Raw genomic sequence first — 27,132 nt, 5'->3', positions numbered from 1 at the left:
TTAAAGTGCACAATTTATGAAATTTTTGTTACAGATCAAATGTTGTGCTTTTTACTAGATGCAGAAGTAAATACCTCCACATATGCTCAGATTAGTCTTGTTTTGTATACTACAGATTACCTAATCTAACTTTACCTAAAGTGACGAAAATCTCAGTTGTGTAAGTGAATTACTTGAAAATACTTGCAGAAGTATTTCCATAAGTTGAACGTTAGGATGGATGTTGATCCCTGGATGTAAAACTTGGTGAATGACTAAGATTTTGAGACGGCGTATCGTTAATATCTAGCTCACTACACCAGTATGATCCACTTTTTGTGATGTATTACGCTTCCTACCTTGATATCGTTTCGGTATCTGTACTGGATTAAGAAAACGTCAGAAAACATACGTGCTTATTTTGTGTAAATACCTGACATTTTGCGCATAAACGAAATTCGTTTCTTACAAAGGCTTACTAAAGCATTTCACACTTATTCTTGTGGAATCGTTAGAAAACTAATGCTGCCTTCGAAATTGTTATTTTGTCTTCCACTCCTGTGGAAGTGGTTAAGCACAAGAATTCACAGTGCAAAAGAAAACAAATATTCGCTAAAGAACAATCATTCTGTCGCCTGTTAAAAGAACTGTCAATACGTTTCAACGTGACCACATGTAAAAACGATAACCGCTGATTTATTATCAAGAATTTCGGAAGAACAGGTTAACTGCACTACTACATGTGTGAGAGTAGTACTACAGTTCACTGAATTGTTAAAATCAATGCTTGATTTCAGCTATAAACTGTAACTGTCAGCTCCACTTCACACGGCGCCTAGCGACAGGAACTCGGCTTTCTGCCCGTCACGTGACTTAGATGTTGGTTTCAAGCGCTAACACGGCAGAGATCGGGACATGCGCGGACTATGTTATATATGGTCTATGCAATAAACGACTGCAAAGAAAAACGTACAGGTACCCGAATACATGGAGACAGGAAACAGATGCTTAGATTTCTGGCTGACATAACTCTTTGATAGCACCAGATGAAAAAAATCTTCAAAGAATCTTACAAGTTCTGGATAAAGTACCAAGCGATCAGTGCAAAATGGAAATTAATTCGAAAAAGACGGAAATATTCTGAGAATAAGAAAAAAACTAATAGATAAAACCAACAATCAGGAAAGTCATTTAGGAGAACAACAGAGAGAATAAGACACGAGTGGATTGGTCACATAATACGACACAATCAGTTCCTCGCAAATGTTCTAGAAGGAACGTTACCAGAGAAGATAGCGCGACGAAAACCGCGACTGACGTTTTTTAAAAACAGGCTATAGGTTATGTGGCAGTCTTTCATATTGCAGAAAGGAAAAGTTGCGTCAGACTAGTGCTACCTGGAGATTTTACGGCTATGACTGCTCGCAATGATTTGTCGTCAATAGCGAAAAGGACTGGTTGCCGTCAAGAATATGGGATATGGTAAAGCAACTGTGAACAGGATACCTGCCTCACTTTTCAAACAGGTCGTCACCGATTGCACGCTTCCTTGCTTCTAGACACCTAGCATGGCCGTTCCCCATCTGCAGGGGTGATAGAGATGTGGGCGACTGCTGACTTAGCGCCCCGTTCGACTCATCTACCTCCTCCTTTCTCCGTGCCTTATTTCCCATACCTCTTGGGGTCGGCTCCCCCAGTCTTGTTACGCCACCCTGAGAATATTCACGTCATTTCACAGTGCAATCCCATCGTTTTCAAGTCACTGTTTAGGATTTCTAGCCAATGTATTCAGACGGCTTCCAGAGCCTGTTTTTGTTTCTTTTCTGTCGAGTGCTGTTCTTGTTATATGGTTAGTTTCACGGCGCACGAAATGCTTGTACCAGCGTAGGCCATTCTCTTGAAGCTGTGTTTGCTACCTTAAACGAACCTCGGATCCCGCCATTTTTTACTGTCTCTTAGGACCAGTGCTCCAGACCAGCGTCTCTCTGTGACATGGAGCATCCGTTGGTCCGGTCTTCCTATGGCCCAGCTTACTGAACCGTACATTAGAGCTGATCTTATTGCTCGTTTCTACGTAGTTCCTTTGATTTCGACAGGCATTTTCGCGTCTCAGATGACCTCTGTTAGTGACCTGACCTCCATTCCAACCACCAAATTTTTATACGGTTTTCATAAGCATCTTTGTGCGTGGAAGCTGTGAATGTTATTACAAATCGGAGGTAGTTGAACTGAACAGTTGATGTTGTAAGGGCATTGTCTAGATGTAGCAGCCACTTAGAAATGGTGGTTGTTCTTGAAAATTTGCAACACGCATGTTCCGTTTTGATTCTACTTACTCACAGCACTCTATGTTCTACCGCCGTCCATTAAGGTTGTCTTGAATTTCTGGACGAGACTCTATTAAAACAAAGCCTCAGCGTACGTAAGCATCGATGATGCTTGTTTCTGTAGACGTACTGTGGCACAGTTCATAACCAGATTCAGAAGTAGTGGACTGATTCTTTGCGGACCCCCAACTCTTAAGTTCGAATTCTTTGTCCTCTAGCACTGAAAATATTTGATTAAGTGCTGAATGGTAATCTCAGAAAAATTGTCATGGTAACACCCAACCAGAGCGGATTCGTAAGAGCTGCAGCACCATTAGTGCAACCCATCTCACTCACCTACTGACAGTGAAGCACAAGCAGAAACAGAAGAATGAACACATGAAATTTCTGGAAAACAATAAGCATTCGACCGTGTTCCGCATGAACTGATCCAGTGAGCTCTTCGCCCTCATTAAGTCTCAGAGGGCTGTGTAAGCTAGTTACAACGCCACTAATGTGGTCCGGAACCCCGCTGGAGTTTCTCGATCTCTTCGTGTCACTTTCTGTGATCACCAGGGATCCCCCTATCACACCTAGTACCACCTTCTCCAAGCATACAGCAACCGCTGACCTACAGACATCAGGTGATGTGATCCTAGCCCAAGAAATAGGTCTTCAACTTGAACATCTGGCACGGGCTAAAACCAACAGACTGGCAGAAGAATGAATATCTGGATGTGGCCCTGAAACTGATGGTGCTATCAATGATCAAGACGTTCGTAAGTCCACGCATTTTAAATACCTAGCATGCAGTATCACCTCAACCCGTGGTACCACTTCCTGTACCCAAAGAAGGTTAAACACAGTTTCGATGCAGTGCAGAGAAGTCACCGGAGACCTCTACAACTCAAATACCCAACATCTAATGGCAAACTTATATAAGGCCAAGGTATGCCCAGAATCCATCTATCCGTCAAAATGCCGTTTAACGACGGAAAAGCATAAGGAGAATGTGGAATAAGTGAAGGAAACTCGTTTCCGCTGATACAGTCACGTAATCGGAAGGCAACTGTACGCTGTGACCAAGTCAGCCTACGATCACGCGGAAGACGAATGAAGCGGTGGGCTCACAACATCAATAGCTCCAGTATGCACAAGGTTAGCTTCATGGAATGATAACGAACCTTTCCGCCTGTTGTTGTTGTGGTTTTCAGTCCAGAGGGTGGTTTGATGCAGCCCTCCATGCTACTCTATCCTGTGCAAGCTTCTTCATCTCCCAATACCTACTGCAACCTACATCCTTCTGAATCTGTTTAGTGTATTCATCTCTTGGTCTCCCTCTACGATTTTTACCCTCCACGCTGCCCTCCAATACTAAATTGGTGATCCCTTAGAATATGCCCTACCAACCGGTCCCTTCTTCTAGTCAAGTTGTGCCACAAATTTCTCTCCAATTCTATTCAATACATCCTCATTAGTTATGTGATCTACCCATCTAATCTTCAGCATTCTTCTGTAGCACCACAGTTCGAAAGTTTCTCTTTATCGTCCGTGTTTCACTTCCATACATGGCTACACTCCATACAAATACTTTCAGAAACGACTTCCTGACACTTAAATCTATATTCGATGTTAACAAATTTCTCTTCTTGAGAAACGCTTTCCTTGCCATTGCCAGTCTACATTTGATATCCGCTCTACTTCGACTACCATCAGTTATTTTGTTCCCCAAATAGCAAAACTCATTTAATACTTTAAGCGTCTCATTTCCTAATCTAATTCCCGCAGCATCACCCGATTTAATTCGACTACATTCCATTATTCTCGTTTTGCTTTTGTTGATGTTCATTTAAATATCCTACTTTCAAGACACTGTCTATTCCGTTCAGCTGCTCTTCCAGGTCCTTTGCTGTCTCTGACAGAATTACAATGTCATCGGCGAACCTCAAAGTTTTTACTTCTTCTCCATGAATTTTAATACCTACTCCGAATTTTTCTTTTGTTTCCTTTACTGCTTGCTCAATATACAGATTGAATAACATGGGGATAAGCTACAACCCTGTCTCACTCCCTTCCCAACCACTGCTTCTCTTTCGTGCCCCTCGACTCTTATAACTGCCATCTGGTTTGTGTACAAATTGTAAATAGCCTTTCGCTCCGTATATTTTACCCCTGCCACCTTAAGAATTTGAAAGAGGGTATTCCAGTCAACATTGTCAAAAGCTTTCTCTAAGTCTACAAATGCTAGAAACGAGGGTTTGCCTTTCCTTAATCTATTTTCTAAGTTAAGTCGTAGGGTAAGTATTGCCTCACGTGTTCCAACATTCCTACGGAATCCAAATTGATCTTCCCCGAGGTCGGCTTCTACCAGTTTTTCCATTCGTCTGTAAAGAATTCGTGTTAGTATTTTGCAGCCTTGGCTTATTAAACTGATAGTTCGGTAATTTTCACGTCTGTCAACAGCTGCTTTCTTTGGAATTGGATTATTATATTCTTCTTGAAGTCTGAGGGTATTTCGCTTGTCTCATACATCTTGCTCACTAGATGGTAGAGTTTGGTTAGGCCTTGCTCTCCCAAGGCTAATGGAATGTTGTCTACTCCTGGGGCCTTGTTTCGACTCAGGTCTTTCAGTGCTCTGTCAAACTCTTCACGCATTATCATATCTCCCATTTCATCTTCATCTACATTCTCTTCCATTTCCATAATATTGTCCTCAAGTACGTCGCCCTTGTGTAGACCTTTCTGCTTTCCCTTCTTTGCTTCGAACTGGGTTTCCATCTGAGCTCTTGACATTCATACAAGTGGTTCCCTTTTCTCACTTCCTGTCGATCTCATTTTTGAGACGTTTGTATTCCTTTTTGCCTGCTTCATTTACTACATTTTTATATTTTCTCCTTTCATCAATTAAATTCAATATCTTTTCTGTTACTCAAGGATTTCTATTATCCCTCGTCTTTTTACCTACTTTATCCTCTGTTGCCTTCGCTATTTCATCTCTCAAAGCTACCCATTCTTCTTCTTCTGTAATTCTTTCCCGCATTCTTGTCGATCGTTCCCTAATGCTCTCCCTGTAGCACCCTACAACCTCTGGTTCTTTCAGTTTGTCCAGGTCCCATCTCCTCAGATTTCTACCTTATTGCAGTTTCTTCAGTTTCAATCTACAGTTCATAAACAATAGACTGTGGTCAGAGTCCACATCTGCCCTGGAAATGTCTTACAATTTAAAACCTATCTGAGACCTTCCAGTATCTCCGGGCATCTTCCATGTATACAACCTTCTTTTATGATTCTTGAACCAAGTGTTAGCTATGATTAAGTTATGCTCTGTGCAAAATTCTACCAAGCGGCTTCCTCTTTCATTCCTTACTCCCATTCCATATTCACCTACTACGTTTCCTTCTCTTCCTTTTCCTATTATCGAATTCCAGTCACCCATGACTATTAAATTTTCATCTCTCTTCACTATCTCAATAATTTCTTTTATCTCATCATAGATTTCATCAATCTCTTCGTCATCTGCGGAGCTAGTTGGCAAATAAACTTGTACTACTGTGGTAGGCGTGGGCTTCGTATCTATCTTGGCCGCAATAATGCGTTCACTATGCTGTTTGTAGTAGCTTACCCGCATTCCTATTTTCATCTACATCCACATAGATACACTGGAAATCACATTTAAGTTCGTGGCAGAGTGTTCATCGAACCACCATCACAATTCTCTATTATTCCAATCCCGTATAGCGCACGGAAAGAATGAACACCTGTATCTTTCCGTATGAGCTCTGATTTCCCTTATTTTATCTAGGTGATCGGTCCTACCTATATAGGTCGGTGTCAACAAAATATTTTCGCATACTGAGTAGAAAGTTGGTGATTGGAATTTGGTGAGAAGTTTCCGTCGCAACGAAAAAGGCCATTCTTGTAATGATGTCCAGCCCAAATCCTGTATTATTTCTGTGACACTCTCTCCCATATTTCGCAATAATACAAAACGTGTTGCCTTTCTTTGGACTTTTTCGATGTGCTCCGTCAGTCCTATGTGGTAAGGATCGCACACTGTGCAACAGTATTTTAAAAGAGGATGGACAAGCGTAGTGTATGCAGCCTCCTTAGTAGACCTGTTACATTTTCTAAGTGTCCTGTCAATAACGCGCAGTCTTTGGTTAGCCTTCCCAACAACATTTTCTATGTGTTCCTTCCAATTTAAGTTGTTCGTAATTGTAATGCCGAGGTATTTAGTTGAATTTACGGCTTTTAGATTAGACTGATTTATCGTGTAACTGAAGTTAAACGAGTTCCTTTTAGCACTCATGTGGATGACCTCATACTTTTCGTTATTTAGGGTCAGCTGCCACTTTTCGCACCATTCAGATACCTTTTCTAAATCGTTTTACAGTTTGTTTTGATCTTCTGATGACATTATTAGTCGATAAACGACAGCGTCATCTGCAAAAACCGAAGGCGGCTGCTCAGATTGTCTCCAAAATCGTTGATATAGATAAGGAACATCAAAGGGCCTATAACACTACCTTGGGGAACGCCAGAAATCACTTCTGTTTTACTCGATGACTTTCCGTCAATAACTACGAACTGTGACCTCTCTCAGAGGAAATCACAAATCCAGTCACATAACAGAGACGATATTCCATAAGCACGCAATTTCACTACGGGCCGCTTGTGTGGTACAGTGTCAAAAGCCTTCGGACATCCAGAAATACGGGATCGATCTGGAAGGATCGATCTGGAATCCCTTGTCAAGAGCACTCACCACTTCATGTGAATAAAGAGCTAGTTGTGTTTCACAGGAACGATGTTTTCTAAACCCATGTTGACTGTGTGTCAATAGACCGTTTTCTTCGAGGTAATTCATAATGTTCGAGCACAATATATGTTGTAAAACCCTACTGCATATCGACGTTAACGATATGGGCCTGTAATTTAGTGGATTACTGCTACTACCTTTCTTGAATATTGGTGTGACCTGTGCAACTTTCCAGTCTTTGGGTACGGATTTTTCGTCGAGCGAACGGTTGTATATGATTGTTAAGTATGGAGCTAATGCATCAGCATACTCCGAAAGGAATGTAATTGGTATACAGTCTGGATCAGAAGACTTGCTTTTATTAAGTGATTTAAGTTGCTTCACTACTCCGAGGATATTTACTTCTACGTTACTCATGTTGGCAGCTGTTGTCGATTCGAATTCTGGAATATTTACTTAGTCTTCTTTTGTGAAGGCATTTCGGAAGGCTGTGTTTAGTAACTCTGCTTTGGCAGCACTGTCTTCGATAGTATCTCCATTGCTATCGTGCAGAGAAGGCACTGATTGTTTCTTGCCGCTAACACACTTCACATACGACCAGAATCTCATTCGATTTTTTGCCAGGTTTTGAGACAAAATTTCGTTGTGGAAACTGTTATAGGCATCTCGCATTAAAGTCCGCGCTAAATTTCGAGCTTCTGTAAAAGATCGCCAATCTTCGGGATTTTGCTGTTTAAATTGGACATGTTTGTTTCGTTGTTTCTGCAACAGTGCTCTAACCCGTTTTGTGTACCAAGGAGGATCAGCCCCTTCGTTTGTTAATTTATTTGGTATAAACTTCTCAATTGCTGCCGATACTATTTCTTTGAATTTAAGACACATTTGATCTACACTTATATTATTAATTTGGAATGAGTGGGAATTGTCTCTCAGGAAGGCGTCGAGTGAATTCTTATCTGCTTTCTTGAATAGGTATATTTTTCGCTTATTTTTCGAGGATTTGGGGATTACAGTATTTATTCTCGCTACGACAACCCTGTGTTCACTCTCCCTGAATCGGTTTTGATGCTTGTTATTAACTCAGGATTATTTGTTGCCAAGAGGTCAAGTCTGTTTTCACAACCGTTTAATATTCGCTTGGGCTCATGAACTAACTGCTCGAAACAATTTTCAGAGAATGCGTTTAGCACAATTTCGGATGATATTTTATGCGTACCTCCGGAATTAAACAAGTATTTTCGCCAACATATCGATGGTAAATTAAAGTCACCACCAACTACTATCGTATGAGTCGGGTACGGGTTTGAAATCAGACTCAAGTTTTCTTTGAACCTTTCAATAACTGTATCATCTGAATTGGGAGGTCGATAAAAGGATCCATTTATTATTTTACTCCGGTTGCCAACAATGAGCCAACAATGACCTCTGCCCATACTAACTCACAGGAAGTGTCTACTTCAATTTCGCGACAACTACTACTTGCAGCAACAAACACGCCACCGCCAACCGTGTTAAGCCTGTCCTTTAGGAACACCATTAGGTTCTTCGCAAAAATTTCCACTGAGCTTATATCCGGCTTTAGCCAGCTTTCAGTGTCTACACGATTTGAACATCAGTGCTTTCTATTAGCGCTTGGAGCTCTGGTACTTTCCCAACACAGCTACGACAATTTACAACTGTTATACCAATGGTTCCTGTATCTACGTTTTTCCTGTGTTCAGCCAGTACCCTTTGTGACTGAAGCCCTTCTTGTGTTTTCCCGAGACCCTCAAACCTAAAAAACCGCCTAGTCCACGCCACACAGCCCCTGCTACCCGTGTAACCGCCTCCTTCGTATAGTGGACACCTGACCTATTCAGCGGAACCCGAAACCCAACCACCCTTTGGCGCAAGTGGAGGAATCTGTAGCCTACACGGTCGCAGAACCGTCTGAGCCTCTGATTCAGACTCTCCACTCGGCTCTGTACCAGAGGTCCGCAATCGGTCCTGTCGACTATGCTGCAAATGGTCAGCTCTGCTTTCATCTTGCAAGCAAGACCGGCAACCTTTACCACTTCTGTTAGCCGCTCGAAACCAGAGAGAATCTCTTCTGATCCAAAGTGACACACATCATTGGTACCGACGTGAGCAACCACCTGCTGTTGGCTGCACCCTGTTCTCTTCATGGCATCCGGGAGGACCCTTCCCACATCTGGAACGACTCCACCCAGTATGCACACGGAGTGCACATTGGATTTCTTACCCTCCCTGTCGGGCAAGTCCCTAAAGAGCCCCATAACGCGCCTAACTTTGGAGCTCCCAACTACCAATAATTCCACCCTCTGCGATTGTCCGAATCTCACAGGCTGAGTGGTTTCCTCTGACACAGGACAGGCGACAGCATCTGTCTCAGCGACAGTGTCAGCCACAGACAGCATCTGGAACCTGTTTCTCAGACAAACCGGGGAGCCCTTATGTGCGGCCGCCTGGGAAGTCTTTCGCCGCCTGCTTCGCCCTGGGGTGACCTTCCACTCGACCACAGGTGAGGGTTCATCCTCAGTGCTTGCAGTAACTGGGTTGGCCACCGGTGAGGACCGATCGGAGGACTGGGACGTGCTGGACGTCCGTTGGATCCCCACGGCCGGCCCACAACAGTGGTGCCCATCCACTGCAGCCTCAAGCTGTGTAACCGAAGCCATCACAGCCTGAAGCTGAGAGCGAAGTGTCACCAACTCGGCTCGCATCCGCACACAACAATCGCAGTCCCTGTCCATACCAAAGACCGTGGAAAACTAAACTATGCAGATAAACGGACTATCGGTACATCCTGCGCAAATCTACTGTAGACCCTGACGAAAACACACGAACTGTGTCTAGTAATATGCAGATATTCAAAAACCTAACTAACGAAGCATTCAGGTGAAACTAAATAATTTGCCCCTGATAAGGAACTTGTAATATATCACAGAATCGGTTTACTTTCCGACGCAAACGAAAACGCGAGAATTGTGGCTATTAGATTTTAAATTTATACGCAGAAACTCAAGAAACTGAATTATTAAAGCACACAGATGATATAATAAAATTGGCTCCTGGTCAGAAACTCGTAAGTGACAAAAGCCATTTACTTCCCTGTTGCTGCGTCTGTCTCGGTCGGCTACTGCTGCCTATTCATTATTAAACCTACTCCTGCATTACCCCTATTTGATTTTGTATTTATAACCCTGTATTCACCTGTCCAGAAGTCTTGTTCCTTCTGCCACCGAACCTCACTAATTCCCACTATATCTAAGTTTACCCTATCCATTTCCCTTTTTAAATTTTCTAACCTACCTGTCCGAATAAGGGATCTGACATTCCACGCTCCGATCCGTAGAACGCCAGTTTTCTTTCTCCTGATAAGAACGTCCTCCTGAGTAGTCCCCGCCCGGAGATCCGAATGGGGGACTATTTTACCTCCGGAATATTTTACCCAAGACGACGCCATCATCATTTAATCATACAGTAAAGCTGCATGCCCTCGGGAAAAATTACGGCTGTAGTTTCTCCTTGCTTTCAGCCGTTCGCAGTACCAACACAGTAAGGCCGTTTTGGTTGGTGTTACAAGGCCAGATCAGTCAATAATCCAGACTGTTGCCCCTGCAACTACTGAAAAGCCTGCTTTCCGTCTATGAACACACAATACATTACAATTGTACACTGAAGAGCGAAAGAAACTGGTACACCTGCCTAATATCGTGTAGGGCCCCCACGAGCACGCAAAAGTGCCGCAACACGTCGTGGCATGGACTCCATTAATGCCTGAAATAGTGCTGGAGGCCATAGTCACCATGAATCCTGCAGGGCTGTCCATAAATCCGTAAGAGTACGAAGGGGTCGAGATCTATTCTGAACAGCACGTTCCAAGACATCTCAGATATGTTACATAATGTTCATGTCTGGGGAGTTTGGTGGCAAGCTAAAGTATTTAAGCTCAGAAGAGTGTTTCGGGAGCCATTCTGTAGAAATTCTGCACATGTGGGGTGTCACATTGTCCTGCTGGAATTGCCCAAGGCTATCGGAATGCACAATGGACGAGTGGATGCATGTGATCGGACAGGACGCTTACATACGTGTCTCTGTCACAGGTCGTATCTAGACGTATCAGGGATCCCATATCACTCCAACTGTACACGGCCAACACCAGTACGGAGCCTCCACCAGCTTGAGCAGTCCTCTGTCGATATGCAGAGTCCATGGATTCATGAGGTTGTCTCCATAACGCTACACGACCATCCGCTCGATGCAATTTGAAACGAGAGTCGTCCGACCAGGCAACATGTTTCCGGTCATCAACAGTCTAATGCCGGTGTTGACGGGCTCAGGCGAGGCGCAAAGCTTTGTGGCGTGCATTCGTCAAGGGTACACGAGTGGCCCTTCGGCTCCAAAAGCCCGTATCCATGATGTTTCGATGAATAATTCGCACGCTGACACTTGTTTATGGCTCAGCACTGAAAACTGCAGCAGTTTGCGGAAGGGCTGTACTTGTGCCACGTTGAACGATTCTCTTCAGTCGTCTTTGGTCCCGTTCTTGCAGGATCTTTTTACAACTGCAGGGATATGGGGGATTTGATGTATTACCGGATCCCTAATATTCACGGTACAGTCGTGAAATGGTCGTACGGAAAAATGCCCATCTCATGGCTACCTCGGAGATGCTGTTTCCCATCTCTCGTGCGCCGACCATAACACCACGTTCAAACTCAAAAATGGTTCAAATGCCTCTGAGCACTATGAGACTTAACATCTATGGTCATCAGTCCCCTAGAACTTAGAACTACTTAAACCTACCTAACCTAAGGACATCACACAACACCCAGTCATCACGAGGCAGAGAAAATCCCTAACCCCGCCGGGAATCGAACCCGGGAACCCGGGCACGGGAAGCGAGAACGCTACCGCACGACCACGAGCTGCGGACGTTCAAACTCACTTAGATCTTGATATCCTGCCGTTGTAGCAGCAGTAACCGATCTAACAACTGCACCAGGCACTTTTAGTCTTATATAGACATTGCAAACCGTAGCGCCGTGTTCTTCCTGTTCAAATATCTCCGTATTGGAATAAGTTTCCTTGGCGGTTGAGTGTAGTAGTTAGGTTGAGGGTCACGTCTATTCTCTGCAGCTCTTTCTGCACTTCACTACAGCTTTCTGAGGTTGCAACTATACAATGCCCCCATAGCTGAGTGGTTAGCTCGGCAGAATGCCATGCAAGGGGCCAGGGTTCGATTCCCGATCGGGACGGAGATTTCTCCGCTCGGGAACTGGGTGTTGTGTTGTCTTCGTCATCATTTCATGATCATCGACAGACAAGTCATCGAAGTGGCGTTAACTAGAAAGACTGGCATTGGGCGATCTATCTAGCAGACGGGAGGCCCTAGCGACACGCACATTTCACTACGGCATTCAGTCAAACAGAGCTTGGATGCCATGTACAGGTACAGCTGCCCGTGCAGCTTCAACACGATAGCACAGTTCATCAAAAGTACTGACTGGCGTATTGTGACGAACCAGTTGCTCGGCCACCATTGACCAGACGTTTTCAATTGGTGAGAGGTCTGGAGAATGTGCTGGGCAGGACAGCAGTCGAACATTTTCTGTATCCAGAAAGGCCCGTACAGGACCTGCAACATGCGGTCGTCCATTATCCTGCTGAAATGTAGGGATTCGCAGCGATCGAATGAAGGGTATAGCCACGGGTCATAACACATCTGTTCAAAGTGCCGTCAATGCGAACAAGAGGTGACCGAGACGTGTAACCAATGGCACCCCATACCATCACGCCGGGTGATATGCCAATATGGCGATGACGAATACACGCTTCCAATGTGCGGTCACCGCGATGTCGCCAAACACGGATGCGACCATCATGATGCTGCAAATAGAACCTGGATTCATCCGTAAAAATGACGTTTTGCCATATGTGCATCCAGGTTCGTCGTTGAGTACACCATCGCAGGCGCTCCTGTCTGTGATGCAGCGTCAAGGGTAACCGCAGCCACGGTCTCCGAGCTGATAGTCCATGCTGCTGCAAACGCCGTCCAACTGTTCGCTCAGATGGTTGATGTCTTGCAAACGTCCCCATCTGTTGACTCAGGGACCGAGACGTGGCTGCACGATCCATTACAGCCATGCGGATAAGATGCCTGTCATCTCGACTGCTAGTGATACGACGTCGTTGGGATCCAGCACGGCGTTCCGTATTACCCTCCTGAACCCACCGATTCCATATTCTGCAAACAGTCATTGGATCTCGACCAACGGGAGCATCAATGTCGCGATACGATAAACCGCAATCGCGATATGTTACAATCTGACCTTAGTCAAAGTCGGAAACGTGATGGTATGCATTTCTCCTCCTTACACGAGGCATCACAACAACGTTTCACCAGGCAACGCCGGTAAACTGCAGTTTCTGTATGAGAAATCGGTTGGAAACTTTCCTCGTGTCAGCACGTTGTAGGTGTCGCCACCGGCGCCAACCTTGTGTGAATGCTCTGAAAAGCGGACCATTTGCATATCACAGCATCTTCTTCCTGTCGGTTAAATTTCGTGTCTGTAGCACGACATCTTCGTGGTGTAGCAATTTTAATGGCCAATAGTGTATTTTCAGAAAAGATAGCGTCCGGTAGAGCGCACACGACTGGTACTGCTGCGGCCACGTGAGTTACACGATTTAGAGAAATCGTGATAGTCGGCCGTCTGCTGCCATTGAAATACACTCCTGGAAGTGGAAAAAAGAACACATTGACACTGGTGTGTCAGACCCACCATACTTGCTCAGGACACTGCGAGAGGGCTGTACAAGCAATGATCACACGCACGGCACAGCGGACACACCAGGAACCGCGGTGTTGGCCGTCGAATGGCGCTAGCTGCGCAGCATTTGTGCACCGCCGCCGTCAGTGTCAGCCAGTTTGCCGTGGCATACGGAGCTCCATCGCAGTCTTTAACACTGGTAGCATGCCGCGACAGCGTGGACGTGAACCGTATGTGCAGCTGACGGACTTTGAGCGAGGGCGTATAGTGGGCATGCGGGAGGCCGGGTGGACGTACCGCCGAATTGCTCAACACGTGGGGCGTGAGGTCTCCACAGTACATCGATGTTGTCGCCAGTGGTCGGCGGAAGGTGCACGTGCCCGTCGACCTGGGACCGGACCGCAGCGACGCACGGATGCACGCCAAGACCGTAGGATCCTACGCAGTGCCGTAGGGGACCGCACCGCCACCTCCCAGCAAATTAGGGACACTGTTGCTCCTGGGGTATCGGCGAGGACCATTCGCAACCGTCTCCATGAAGCTGGGCTACGGTCCCGCACACCATTAGGCCGTCTTCCGCTCACGCCCCAACATCGTGCAGCCCGCCTCCAGTGGTGTCGCGACAGGCGTGAATGGAGGGACGAATGGAGACGTGTCGTCTTCAGCGATGAGAGTCGCTTCTGCCTTGGTGCCAATGATGGTCGTATGCGTGTTTGGCGCCGTGCAGGTGAGCGCCACAATCAGGACTGCATACGACCGAGGCACACAGGGCCAACACCCGGCATCATGGGTGGGGGGGGGGGGGGGGGGCGATCTCCTACACTGGCCGTACACCACTGGTGATCGTCGAGGGGACACTGAATAGTGCACGGTACATCCAAACCGTCATCGAACCCATCGTTCTACCATTCCTAGACCGGCAAGGGAACTTGCTGTTCGAACAGGACAATACACGTCCGCATGTATCCCGTGCCACTCAACGTGCTCTAGAAGGTGTAAGTCAACTACCCTGGCCAGCAAGATCTCCGGATCTGTCCCCCATTGAGCATGTTTGGGACTGGATGAAGCGTCGTCTCACGCGGTCTGCACGTCCAGCACGAACGCTGGTCCAACTGAGGCGCCAGGTGGAAATGGCATGGCAAGCCATTCCACAGGACTACATCCAGCATCTCTACGATCGTCTCCATGGGAGAATAGCAGCCTGCATTGCTGCGAAAGGTGGATATACACTGTACTAGTGCCGACATTGTGCATGCTCTGTTGCCTGTGTCTATGTGCCTGTGGTTCTGTCAGTGTGATCATGTGATGTATCTGACCCCAGGAATGTGTCAATAAAGTTTCCCCTTCCAGGGACAATGAATTCACGGTGTTCTTATTTCAATTTCCAGGAGTGTACATCAACGATGAAGGCTGAAAATTTGTACCAGACCGGGACTCGAACACGGATGCTTGACTTCTTTAGAACGGTTACCTTGCCTTAACCGCCTCGGCCATCCGGACACACTTTCGGTCCGATCCAAATTCTCCACCTGTCACGGTCAAATGGCACTCCTATCCATCAGCCCCACTGCTCGTAGCATTCGCCAAGTCCTGCAAAGGTTCGCATTGTATGGCGCAAGCTCACTGAAAGTTCCGAGTACGGATGCCTGGTGTCTGTCCTGAATAACATCAGCGATAGACTCCAATCCTGCGTTGCTCTCTTCACAACCACTTCTTACGTTCCATTATCTTCAACACCCAGAAGTACAGACTGGTTTCTGCACAGGCTGTAAATAACGCTGTTGTTGTTGTTGTTGTTGTTGTGGTCTTCAGTCCTGAGACTGGTTTGATGCAGCTCTCCATGCTACTCTATCCTGTTCAAGCTTCTTCATCACCCAGTACTTACTGCAACCAACATCCTTCTAAATCTGCTTAGTATATTCATCTCTTGGTCTCCCTCTACGATTTTTACCCTCCACGCTGCCCTCCAATGCTAAAATTGTGATCCTTGAGGCCTCAGAACATGCCTACCAACCGGTCCCTTCTTCTTGTCAAGTTGTGCCACAAACCCCTCCCCTATTCTATTCAATACCTCCTCATTAGTTATGTGATCTACTCATATAATCATCAGCATTCTTCTGTAGCACTACATTTCGAAAGCTTCTGTTCTCTTCTTGTCTAAACTATTTATCTTCCATGTTTCACTACCATACATGACTACACTCCATACAAATATTTTCAGAAACGACTTCCTGACACTTAATCCACACTCGATATTAACAAATTTCTCTTCTTCAGAAACGCTTTCCTTGCCATTGCCAGTCTACATTTTATATCCTCCCTACTTCGACCATCATCAGTTATTTTGCTCCCCAAATAGCAAAACTCCTTTACTACTTTAAGTGTCTCATTTCCTAATATAATTCCCTCAGCATCACCCGACTTAATTCGACTACATTCCATGATCTTCGTTTTACTTTTGTTGATGTTCATCTTATATCCTCCTTTCAAGACACTGTCCATTCCGTTCAACTGCTCTTCCAAAACCTTTGCTGTCTCTGACAGAACTACAATGTCATCGGCGAACCTCAAAGTTTTTATTTCTTCTCCATGGATTTTAATACCTACTCCAAATTTTTCTTTCGTTTCCTTTACTGCTTGCTCAATATACAGATTGAATAACATCGGGGAGAGGCTACAACCCTGTCCCACTCTCATCCCAAACACTGCTTCCCTTTCATGCCCCTCGACTCTTATAACTGCCATCTGGTTTCTGTACAAATTGTAAATAGCCTTTCGCTCCCTGTATTTTACCCCTGCGACCTTCAGAATTTGAAAGAGAGTATTCCAGTCAACATTGTCAAAAGCTATCTCTAAGTCTACAAATGCTAGAAACGTAGGATTGCCTTTCCTTAATCTTTCTTCTATGATAAGTCGTAAGGTCAGTGTTTCCTCACGTGTTCCAACATTTCTACCGAATCCAAACTGATCTTCCCCGAGTTTTTCCATTCGTCTGTAAAGAATTCGCGTTAGTATTTTGCAGCTGTGACTTATTAAACTGATAGTTCGGTAATTTTCACATCTGTCAACACCTGCTTTCTTTGGTATTGGAATTATTATATTCTTCTTGGAGTCTGAGGGTATTTCGCCTTATACATCTTGCTCACCAGATGGTAGAGTTTTGTCATGACTGGCTCTCCCAAGGCCGTCAGTAGTTCTAATAGAATGTTCTCTACTCCTGGGGCCTTGTTTCGACTCAGGTCTTTCAGTGCTCTGTCAAACTCTTCACGCAGTATCGTATCTCGCATTTCATCTTCATCCTGTTCCATTTCCATAATACTGTCCTCAAGTACATCGCCCTCGTATAGACCCTCTATATACTCCTTCCACCTTGCTGCTTTCCCCTCTTTGCTTAGAACTGGGTTTCCAATCTGAGCTCTTGATTTTCATACAAGTGGTTATCTTTTCTCCAAAGGTCTCTTTAAATTTCCTGTAGGCAGTATCTATCTTACCCCTTGTCAGATAAGCCTCTACATCCTTACATTTGTCCTCTAGCCATCCCTGCTTAGCCATTTTGCACTTCCTGTCGATCTCATTTTTGAGATGTTTGTATTCCTTTTTGCCTGCTTCATTTACTGCATTTTTATATTTTTTCCCTTTATCAATTAAATTCAATACTTCTTTTGTTACCCAAGGATTTCTACCAGCCCTCGTCTTTTTACCTACTTGATCGTCTGTTGCCTTCACTACTTCATCCCTCAAAGCTACTCATTCTTCTTCTACTGTATCTCTTTCCCCCATTCCTGTCAATTGTTCCCTTATGCTCTCCCTGAAACTCTCTACAACCTCTGGTTTAGTCGGTTTATCCAGGTCCCAACTCCTTAAATTCCCACTTTTTTGCAGTTTCTTCAGTTTTAATCTACAGTTCGTAACCAATAGATTGTGGTCAGAGTCCACATCTGCCCCTGGAAATGTCTTACAATTTAAAACATGGTTCCTAAATCTCGGTCTTACCATTATATAATCTATCTGATACCTTTTAGTATCTCCAGGGTTCTTCCATGTATACAACCTTCTTTCATGATTCTTGAACCAAGTGTTAGGCCTCCTATATCTATATCTGGTAAACTTAGAATTCCAAAGACTGTATTCCAGTCATTGTCGAAAGCCCAGTGCGGAAACACTCTTGTTGGCAAAACGTTACGTTATCGGTCCAGACGCAGGACAGAGGTCCCAAAAGAAACGCCTCCGAGCAAAATGTCAAGAAGTATCAACTGTTACACTTCCAACATTCTATAAGTCACAACAGTATTAACAAGTTAAAATTCTTGCTACGATTCTTTCCTGAACAGGAGATGATACGTAACACGTGAACTTACTGTCCTCGTAGAGAGGTGACTGCAACACTTCCTTGCTTCGCGAGTCGAGGGCGTCGGTGGAGTCGAGGAATGAGTCTGAATCTGGCGAGCACTCGGTGGATGGCGTCTCCTGGAAAGCAGAGGGGACAAGGTACAGTATGAAAAATTAATGGTATGGTAGTTTAGTTTGACAACTTCCAGTGGTATGATGGAATCAAGTAAACAATTTCACGTTTTTTTGTATAGAGTTAATATCTTTTTCCCTTCCATGTTGCTATACACAGTTTCACAACTCCAAATAATCTTTTGCCCAGAAAGAAAAAAAAATGTGTCGAGGCAATTTTGTTTAGCTATGACAGCGACATTAAGCAGCATCGCTGATTTTCTTGTAACTTTGTTTAGTAAGTATTTTTCATGTCGTACACAATATTTTTTATTCTGTAATCCACTTCCTCAAGACCCACTCAAAAACGCAACACAAAACTTACTGTGACTCTCCATACTAGCACTCACCAGGAAAGTACTTGGGCTCGAACAAACACAAATACACCAAAATCGTGTGAGAAATAGTGTAAAGGTCTCTTATTGCACTAGTGATACTCCCACATCTGCAAAACTCTGCAGTCGTCCGTTACAGGCCTCTGCGTACGCCATGCCGCATTGCACACTGACCTGCCGGTACGCCAGTCGGGACCAGGAGGGACGGTGCAGTGTGCCTCTGAAGTTGCGTTTTGTGACATTACTTGTGTATTGAAGCATCAGATGGCTCGGCGATTGGTAATCAATCCTGCTAGTGTATTGCGATTGGCTGAGATGAAGTTACGAAGAAACCTTCTTCGTGAAGATGGTACTGGTGTAGAAGACGAATCATTCGCATGTTTTCTGGTATCTATTATAGTGCAGAAATATGAGCATAAGTTAGAAACAGATACTGTTGTAACACTAACACATAATGATGATAATAGGGATGAAAATGACGAACAACTCATTGCAAACGGTAGTGCTACGGCAAGTGCGGGAAGAGGCGATGGAAGCAGTGACAGTGAATACCAACCGTCTACCAAGAAGAAGGTTAAAGTTGCAAGTATCATCACGGCGTTTGATGACAACACACAAGAGAACATGTACGATGATTATTACGTAAGAGGTTTCAACACATACGACAAGCTTCTGAAAAGATACCCTAAACTGACGTGGCGTTCAACACCGATATTTTAGAATGTGCAAATAAGCCATGCGATCAACTTGCGTTTCTTCGCTGTGCGTTTTGCAGTCATTCGTATTGCTCGGAGCATTTTATCGACATTCCGCATTTATATTTATAGTGAAGATTGATGCATTGCGTATGGCGTCTACAATTACATCTACAGTGATATCTAGAGCATGACTGCAGAGTTTTGCAGGAAAACGACACCCGCCAGCACATTCAGAGGTAATTAATGGTCCTGTAACCAAACGTTCATACAGATCTGTTTCTTCGAGCCCAAGTACTTTCCTGGTCAGTGGAGGTACCGCCGGTAACGTAACTTGTCCACTTGCTGGAGTTGACAGTAAACAAATGAAAACACAAGGAAAATGCACACCGTCTTCAGTTCAAGATTTGCGTGAGCAGAAGTCACGAACCACGAGAAGGTAGAAGTGCCACTCATCTAGCAGAAAAGTAATTACAATTATGTTTTCTTGTATAGACGGGTACGCGTAGTATAGTACTGCAGCACATTCATAAACGACATTTTGTGTTAGCAGAACAACTGTTCGCCAGTTTTGGACGAAATCATTCCGAGCAGCTGGACTGGTCCGACATCGAAGTGCCACGGTCACCAGACTAACCCATCTTGACTTTTCTGTGTGGGGTTGTGTTCAGCCCGCCAGTTCCTGAAGTACAAAGTCTTACGGCTCGAATACGAGATGCTGCCGAGCTGGGACGGCCGAGAATCTGGCACGTGGCCCGCCGATGTGGCTGAGCGGTTCTAGGCGCTTCAGTCTGGAACCGCGCGACCGCTACGGTCGCAGGTTCGAATCCTGCCTCGGGCATGGATGTGTGTGATGTCCTTAGGTTGGTTACGTTTAAGTAGTTCTAAGTCTAGGGGACTGATGACCTCAGATGTTAAGTCCCATAGTGCTGAGAGCCATTTGAACCATTTTTTGAATCTGGCGCGTGAGCAGTGCTCTCGCTCGTGAGCCGTAGCTCTCCCACGTGGCTGCGCCCGCAGCTCGTGGTCTACTGGGGCCGGCACTGAAACTCAGGTTGTTCGGTCAGAGGGTTAGCTGCCCTCTGTAATAAAAAAACTGAGTTAATGGATAAACGACGACTTGAAACGGGTTTCTTGCAACGTCCGCCCCAAGCAAATGCAACGAACGAAAACGAACAAAATGAGATTAAAAAAAAAAAAAGTGGCTAGCGTTGCCGCCTCTGGATCACTGGGTGCTGGGTCCGATCCTCGGTCGGGTTGTACATTTTTTTTCTGCCCGGGGACTGGGTGTTCGTGTTGTCCTTATCATTTCATCATCCTCATGTCCGCCCCCGGTAGCTGAGTGGTGCCGTCACGGTAGCTCAGCGTGTTCGGTCATAGGGTTAGCTGCCCTCTGTAATAAAAAAACTGAGTTAATCGATCAACAACGAACTTAAACGGATGTCTTACGACGTCCGCCCCGAGCAGAGGCAGCGAATAAAAGCGAACAAAATGAGATTTAGAGAAAAAAAGAAAAAAAAAGGTTGTCAGCGCGACAGACTGTCAATCCTAAGGGCCCGGATTCGATTCCCGCTCAGGGACTGGGTGTTATGTTGTCCTAATCATCATCATTTCATCCCCATCGACGCGCAAGTCGCCGAAGTGGCGTCAAATCGAAAGACTTGCACCAGGCGAGCGGTCTACCCGACGGGAGGCCCCAGTCGCACAACATCATCCTCATCATCATTCGTGACAGTGGTTAGATTGGATTGTGTAAAAATTGGACTGTGTACAAATTGGGACATTGTACGGGCGCTGATAACCGCGCACTTGAGCGCCCCACAAACCAAACATCATCATCATCTGGCTGTACACTTCCCCCACCACCACGCCACGCAGTCTGGGTGTGAGGAGGCGAAGAAGAGGGAAATTGCGATAGCACCACATTTAGGTGGTAATGCAGTCACACTGCATACAACTTGGTTTCTTTTATTCAACAACATAAATCACAAACAAAACAAGTTTGTATTGTTATTTATTTTTTTGGCACACTGAAGACGTAACATGATGTTTATTTGGTACAAACTGTCGATGTACGTCAGAAGCACACAATTTCACTGATTTTCTACTCAGGTTGCCACATAATCGTGACTGATTTAGTTTCGTAATCGAAAAAAGCCGTTCACACACACATACAGGGTGGTCCATTGATAGTGACCGGGCCAAATATCTCACGAAATAAGCGTCAAACGAAAAAACTACAAAGAACGAATCTCGTCTAGCTTGAAGGGGGAAACCAGATGGCGCTATGGTTGGCCTGCTAGATGGCGCTGCCATAGATCAAACGGATATCAACTGCGTTTTTTTTAATAGGAACCCCCATTTTTATTACATATTCATGTAGTACGTAAAGAAATATGAATGTTTTAGTTGGACCACTTTTTTCGCTTTGTGATAAGTAGCGCTCTAATAGTCACAAACATATAAGTACGTGGTATCACGTTACATTCCGCCAGTGCGGACAGTATTTGCTTCGTGATACATTACCCGTGTTAAAATGGACCATTTACCAATTGCGGAAAATCTCGATATCGTGTTCATGTATCGCTATTGTGATCAAAATGCCCAACGGACGTGTGCTATGTATGCTGCTCGGTATCCTAGACGACATCAACCAAGTATCCGGATCGTTCGCCGGATAATTACGTAATTTAAGGAAACGGGAAGCGTTCAGCCACATGGGAAACGTCAACCTGCAACAAATGATGATGCCCAAGTAGGTGTTTTAGCTGCTGTCGTGGCTAATCCGCACATCAGTAGCAGACAAATTGCGCGAGAATCGGGAATCTCAAAAACGTCGGTGTTGAGAATGCTACATCAACATCAGTTGCACCCATACCATATTTCTATGCACCAGATATTGCATGGCGACGACTTTGAACGCCGTGTACAGTTCTGCCACTGGACACACGAGAAATTACGGTACGATGACAGATTTTTTGCAAGCGTTCTATCTAGCGACGAAGCGTCATTCACCAACAGCGGTAACGTAAACCGGCATAATATGCGCTATTGGGCAACGGAAAATCCACGATGGCTGCGACAAGTGGAACATCAGCGACCTTGCCGGGTTAATGTATGGTGCGACATTATGGGAGGAAGGATAATTGGCCCCCATGTTATCGATGGCAATCTAAATGGTGCAATGTATGCTGATTTCCTACGTAATGTTCTACCGATGTTACTACAAGATGTTTCACTGCATGACAGAAGGGCGATGTACTTCCAACATGATGGATGTCCGGCACATAGCTCGCGTGCGGTTGAAGCGGTATTGAATCGCATATTTCATGACTGGTGGATTGGTCGTCGAAGCACGTTCACCGGATCTGACGTCCCCGGATTTCTTTCTGTGGGGAAAGTTGAAGGATGTTTGCTATCGTGATCCACCGACAACGCCTGACAACATGTGTAGCGCATTGTCAATGCATGTGCGAACATTATGGAAGGCGAACTACTCGCTGCTGAGAGGAATGTCATTACACGTATTGCCAAATGCATTGAGGTTGGCGGACATCATTTTGAGCATTTATTGCATTAATGTGGTATTTACAGGTAATCACGCTGTAACAGCATGCATTCTCTGAAATGATAAGTTCACAAAGGTGCATGTATCACATTGGAACAACCGAAATGTTCAAACGTACCTACGTTCTGTATTTTAATTTAAAAAACCTATCTGTTACCAACTTTTCGTCTAAAATTGTAAGCCATATGTTTGTGACTATTACAGCGCCATCTATCACAAAGCGAAAAAATGGTTCAAATGGCTCTGAGCTCCATGGGACTTAACTGCTGCGGTCATCAGTCCCCTAGAACTTAGAACTACTTAAACCTAACTAACCTAAAGACATCACACACATCCATGCACGAGGCAGGATTCGAACATGCGACCGTAGCGGTAGTGCGGTTCCAGACTGTAGCGCCTAGAACCGCTCGGCCACCCCGGCCGGCCACAAAGCGGAAAAAGTGGTCCAACTAAAACATTCATATTTCTTTACGTACTACACGAATATGTAATAAAAAATGGGGGTTCCTATTTTAAAAAAACGCAGTTGATATCCGTTTGACCATCTAGCGGGCCGACCATAGTGCCATCTGGTTTCCCCCTTCAAGCTAGACAAGTTTCGTTCTTTGTAGTTTTTTCGTTTGACGCTTATCTCGTGAGATATTTGGCCTGGTCACGATCAATGGACCACCCTGTATAGATCGAAATATTTTATCATATTTGCAACATCATTATGGAGATGTGGAATCTTTCCTGAGGAAAACAACTTAGACCTCCAGGACAGCGTTAGTGTAAAAGAATTGGTCTTTTAAACGGGAATTTCACTGCAGGTCAGTCAGTTCCATATGTATATGCACAGAGGCCCTTTCAACTGAAACAGCAAACGGTCTGGAAAACAGATGTAAACATGTCAATGTCCTCAAAAGGTTTACAAAACTATACTTGTAATACTTTTAAGTCCACAATGAGTTCTTCAGACATCGCATTTTCTTTAATGTCAGTGAGCTTAGGAACTGGACGGTGCTTTTTTTTGGCACAACTTGTCCCTTCCACTATGTTATTTTCTTTTTACATGCATTGCCACCAAATCAAAAATTAGTTGTTTCTCACCTTGCAATATCTTACTGTGGGCAAAGTGCAATGGAGTCCACTTACGATATGAGGTCTGAAATTCTTTTCTGATGTTCTAAGTGTCATTCCTGCCTCCTTTTCCAAACGTGTATTCAGTCATGCCCCCTGACTTAACCGACGTACTCTGCAGTATTGTATATAGCGTGCATTCTCTTCATTCATTTCCATCGAAAACTCTTGAACTGATTATGCGTAGCACCAATTTCATCACTTGCTCCATGCCTGCAAATGTAGCACAAAGAGCTTCTTGAAGTAGGGAACAATGAATCCCCTCTCAAGGTCATTGTAATTTTTTGCTCTTTCATCATCAACTAAATCTTAAAATTGTTTCTACACGGTGTAATCTTGTTCCGTACCAAATTTGTAGTACCTGTCGATTATGTGATTCTGTATCTATTAAGTGATATTGAGAATTTTATCCTCTCCTTCCGTCATTCCCATTCATTTTTAAAGGCTCGAGATCGCTGGAATGCCTCTTTCTGAGGAAACAGCCACTGGACCTGTGAAATCCTTTATACCACAAACAAATTGCGAAGGGTAAACTGAGGTGACACTACGATTCTGCCGTACTGAAGGAAGTCGTTGTCCACCGAAAAACGGCGCACTGCAGTGGTGAACGAATGGTCGCGCAGTACCGTCTACTTCCGAGAACGCCCAAGCAAAGCCGAGAAGAGCCGAAACTGTGGCCACACGCGTCCAGCACAAGGTGCTCGCGTGCAGTTTGGCACGCCGTGGCCGGCCCTGGACTATATCGACCCGTTATGCTCCTGGAGCACCTCTCAGAATTCGATACCTGTTACCGCGCCTACTAGCCACTGACCACAAAATAGTGGAACAACAGACTTGCTCACTCCAGTATCTCGTATGCGATTTTCTTGTAAGATGCCTTTCATTTTCGCCGCACCCTTCTAATAAATCTGTTCCATTCACTTCCGCAGTTTCTATATTCTGTCTTGCTGAACTGTTTATTGGCCATGTACGAGGCTAAACTCGAGACAAATTTAGCAAATTTCTATTTCCCTGCTTCCTTCGAAACGTTTTCCTTGCTAATGCCGTATACATTTTATATCCTTTCTACGTTGATCACCATCAAGTACTTTTCTACTACTTTTAGTGTCTCGTTTGCTAAACTAATTCCATTAGCTCCACGTGTTTTAACTGAACTACACAGGGTGAAAAGTATTTAAACCGACAAACTCGGGGAGGTTGTAGGGGACATCAAAACAAATATTTTTCCCTAATGTCATTTTTTCCTATGAGGAGTATTTAAAACGGTAGAGGAAGATTTCTCTGGCGGCAAATTAATTAAACCAACAAATACTTTTCCATTTTTTATGACCAAGAGACAACACATTAACGCAACTCAATTTCAGTTACAGTAGATTTTCAAAAATGCCCCCATTGACACGTAAACAAAGGTTACACCGTCGGATCATGTTCTGTCTGACATGGGCAAAAACCCCGGGAGTGTCCTGAATTGTTCCTGCTGCTGCTGCTACTATCCGGGCAACCAGATCATCTTCTGATGCAACAGGGGTTGCGTAAACAAGGTTGCGCATCTCTCCCCACACAAAAGAGTCCAGAGGGGACACATCTGCCAATCCACGTTTCTGGGAACCGTCGGTCCAGGAATCGACGCACACGACGACTGAAATGTGCCGGCGCCCCGTCATGTTGGAACCACATGCGTTGTCTTTTCCCTAATTGTCCACAATGTTCATCCAGCCAGTCCGAAAGAACTGTGGCTCAGAGACACGGTGCATTGTCATCCATAAAAATTCCATCGTTGTTTGGGAACATGAAGTCCATGAATGGCTGCAAATGGTCTCCATGTAGCCGAACATAGCCATTTTCAGTCACTGATTCATGTAAATGCAGCCCACAACATTATGAAGCCTCCACCAGCTTGCACATAGCTTTGTTGACAACTCGGCTGCGTGGCTCCGTAGGGTCTGCGCTATACTCGAACCTTGCCATCAGCTCTTACCATCAAAAGACCAGGATTCATCCGAGCAGGCCACAGTTTTCCGGTCGTCTAGGGTCCAACCGACATCGTTATCTGATAGCACTGACAACACTACGCAAACGCCGCTGCTCTTGGTAGTCAAGTGTAGGCCGTTTGAGGCGTAGTGCCGTATACCGATCCTGCCTTGGAGGCGGTTAAGTGGGAGATGTGTCTCAGAGCTGGAGAGTGACAGATGGTGACGCGAGACTGGACGCGCACGTAGTTTATGTATCAGCCGATAGAGGACAATATTGGATAGGGGGACTGTGATTTTAGTTTCGATTGTGCCCACGAGAGTGCACTACAGTAATAGAATGTTATTCATAACTGTTCTAGTATTTTCATAAAGTGTTATTATGTCTTTTTGTGTAGGTAAAATGTTATAAATGTGTTGTATCAGTACGAATGATGCGTGAGTGTGGTTTAAAGTTAATATGAAGATAATTGTTTAAAGAGTTATGTAGTGGGATTTAGTGTGGGAACATTTTAAAGAAGTATGGATATGAACAAAGAGTATTTTTGTAGAATAGAATTGTAAAGTACGTTTATGGTAAAGGGGAAGTTAATTCAGGTATAAATAACAATAGTAAATAACTTTATGCATAAACAAAACATCAGCTTATTAGATAATTACGTCGGTAAAAAGTGCAGTCGTTAGGTTTACTATTTTGCGATTGGTTATTGATGAAAAGCGCGGACTGACGCGGAAGAATGTTGTTCTGCTATTGGCTGTTGAGTAAATTGACCAATAGTAAAGCAATATTCTTCGCGCGCCTTTCTCTGCTGGTAGAGAAGACTTGGAGTATTCTAGAGAAGAGTCGGAGCCTAGCCATGAAACAGTTCGGACGTGTGCAGTAGTAGTTCCGATGGAAATGATAAGTTGCCGGATCTAGCAGTGTTTCATACATCAAAAGTGTTGGAAAGTGATGGCATAATTATTCCGATGTGTGTGTAGAAATTTCGGAATTTTTAAGTGAATTTTGTGACGAGATAAGACATATATTCCGCGTGGCTTATTGAGCAGGTCGGTGGCTAAAAACTGTGACTGCATTTGGTACCGACAGACTTAATATTTGGCGAAGCATTATCGATCTAAAAC

General features: G+C 44.7%; 1 protein-coding gene across 1 annotated transcript in view; it reads right to left on the bottom strand.

Moving 5' to 3' along the window:
- LOC124716979 (fasciculation and elongation protein zeta-2) overlaps positions 1–27,132 on the bottom strand; it is a 430,057-nt gene that overhangs the window by 44,615 nt on the left and 358,310 nt on the right. Inside the window, exon 4 of the mRNA XM_047243583.1 lies at positions 18,179–18,287. Within this exon, the coding sequence (XP_047099539.1) occupies positions 18,179–18,287 (109 nt within the window). The remainder of the gene's footprint in view (positions 1–18,178; positions 18,288–27,132) is intronic.

The sequence above is a fragment of the Schistocerca piceifrons genome, chromosome 9 (assembly GCF_021461385.2).
Source record: "Schistocerca piceifrons isolate TAMUIC-IGC-003096 chromosome 9, iqSchPice1.1, whole genome shotgun sequence".
Classification (NCBI taxonomy): Eukaryota; Metazoa; Arthropoda; class Insecta; order Orthoptera; family Acrididae; genus Schistocerca; species Schistocerca piceifrons.
The sequence above is the reverse complement of the archived record's forward strand: the minus strand, read 5'-3'. Positions and strand labels throughout refer to the sequence as shown.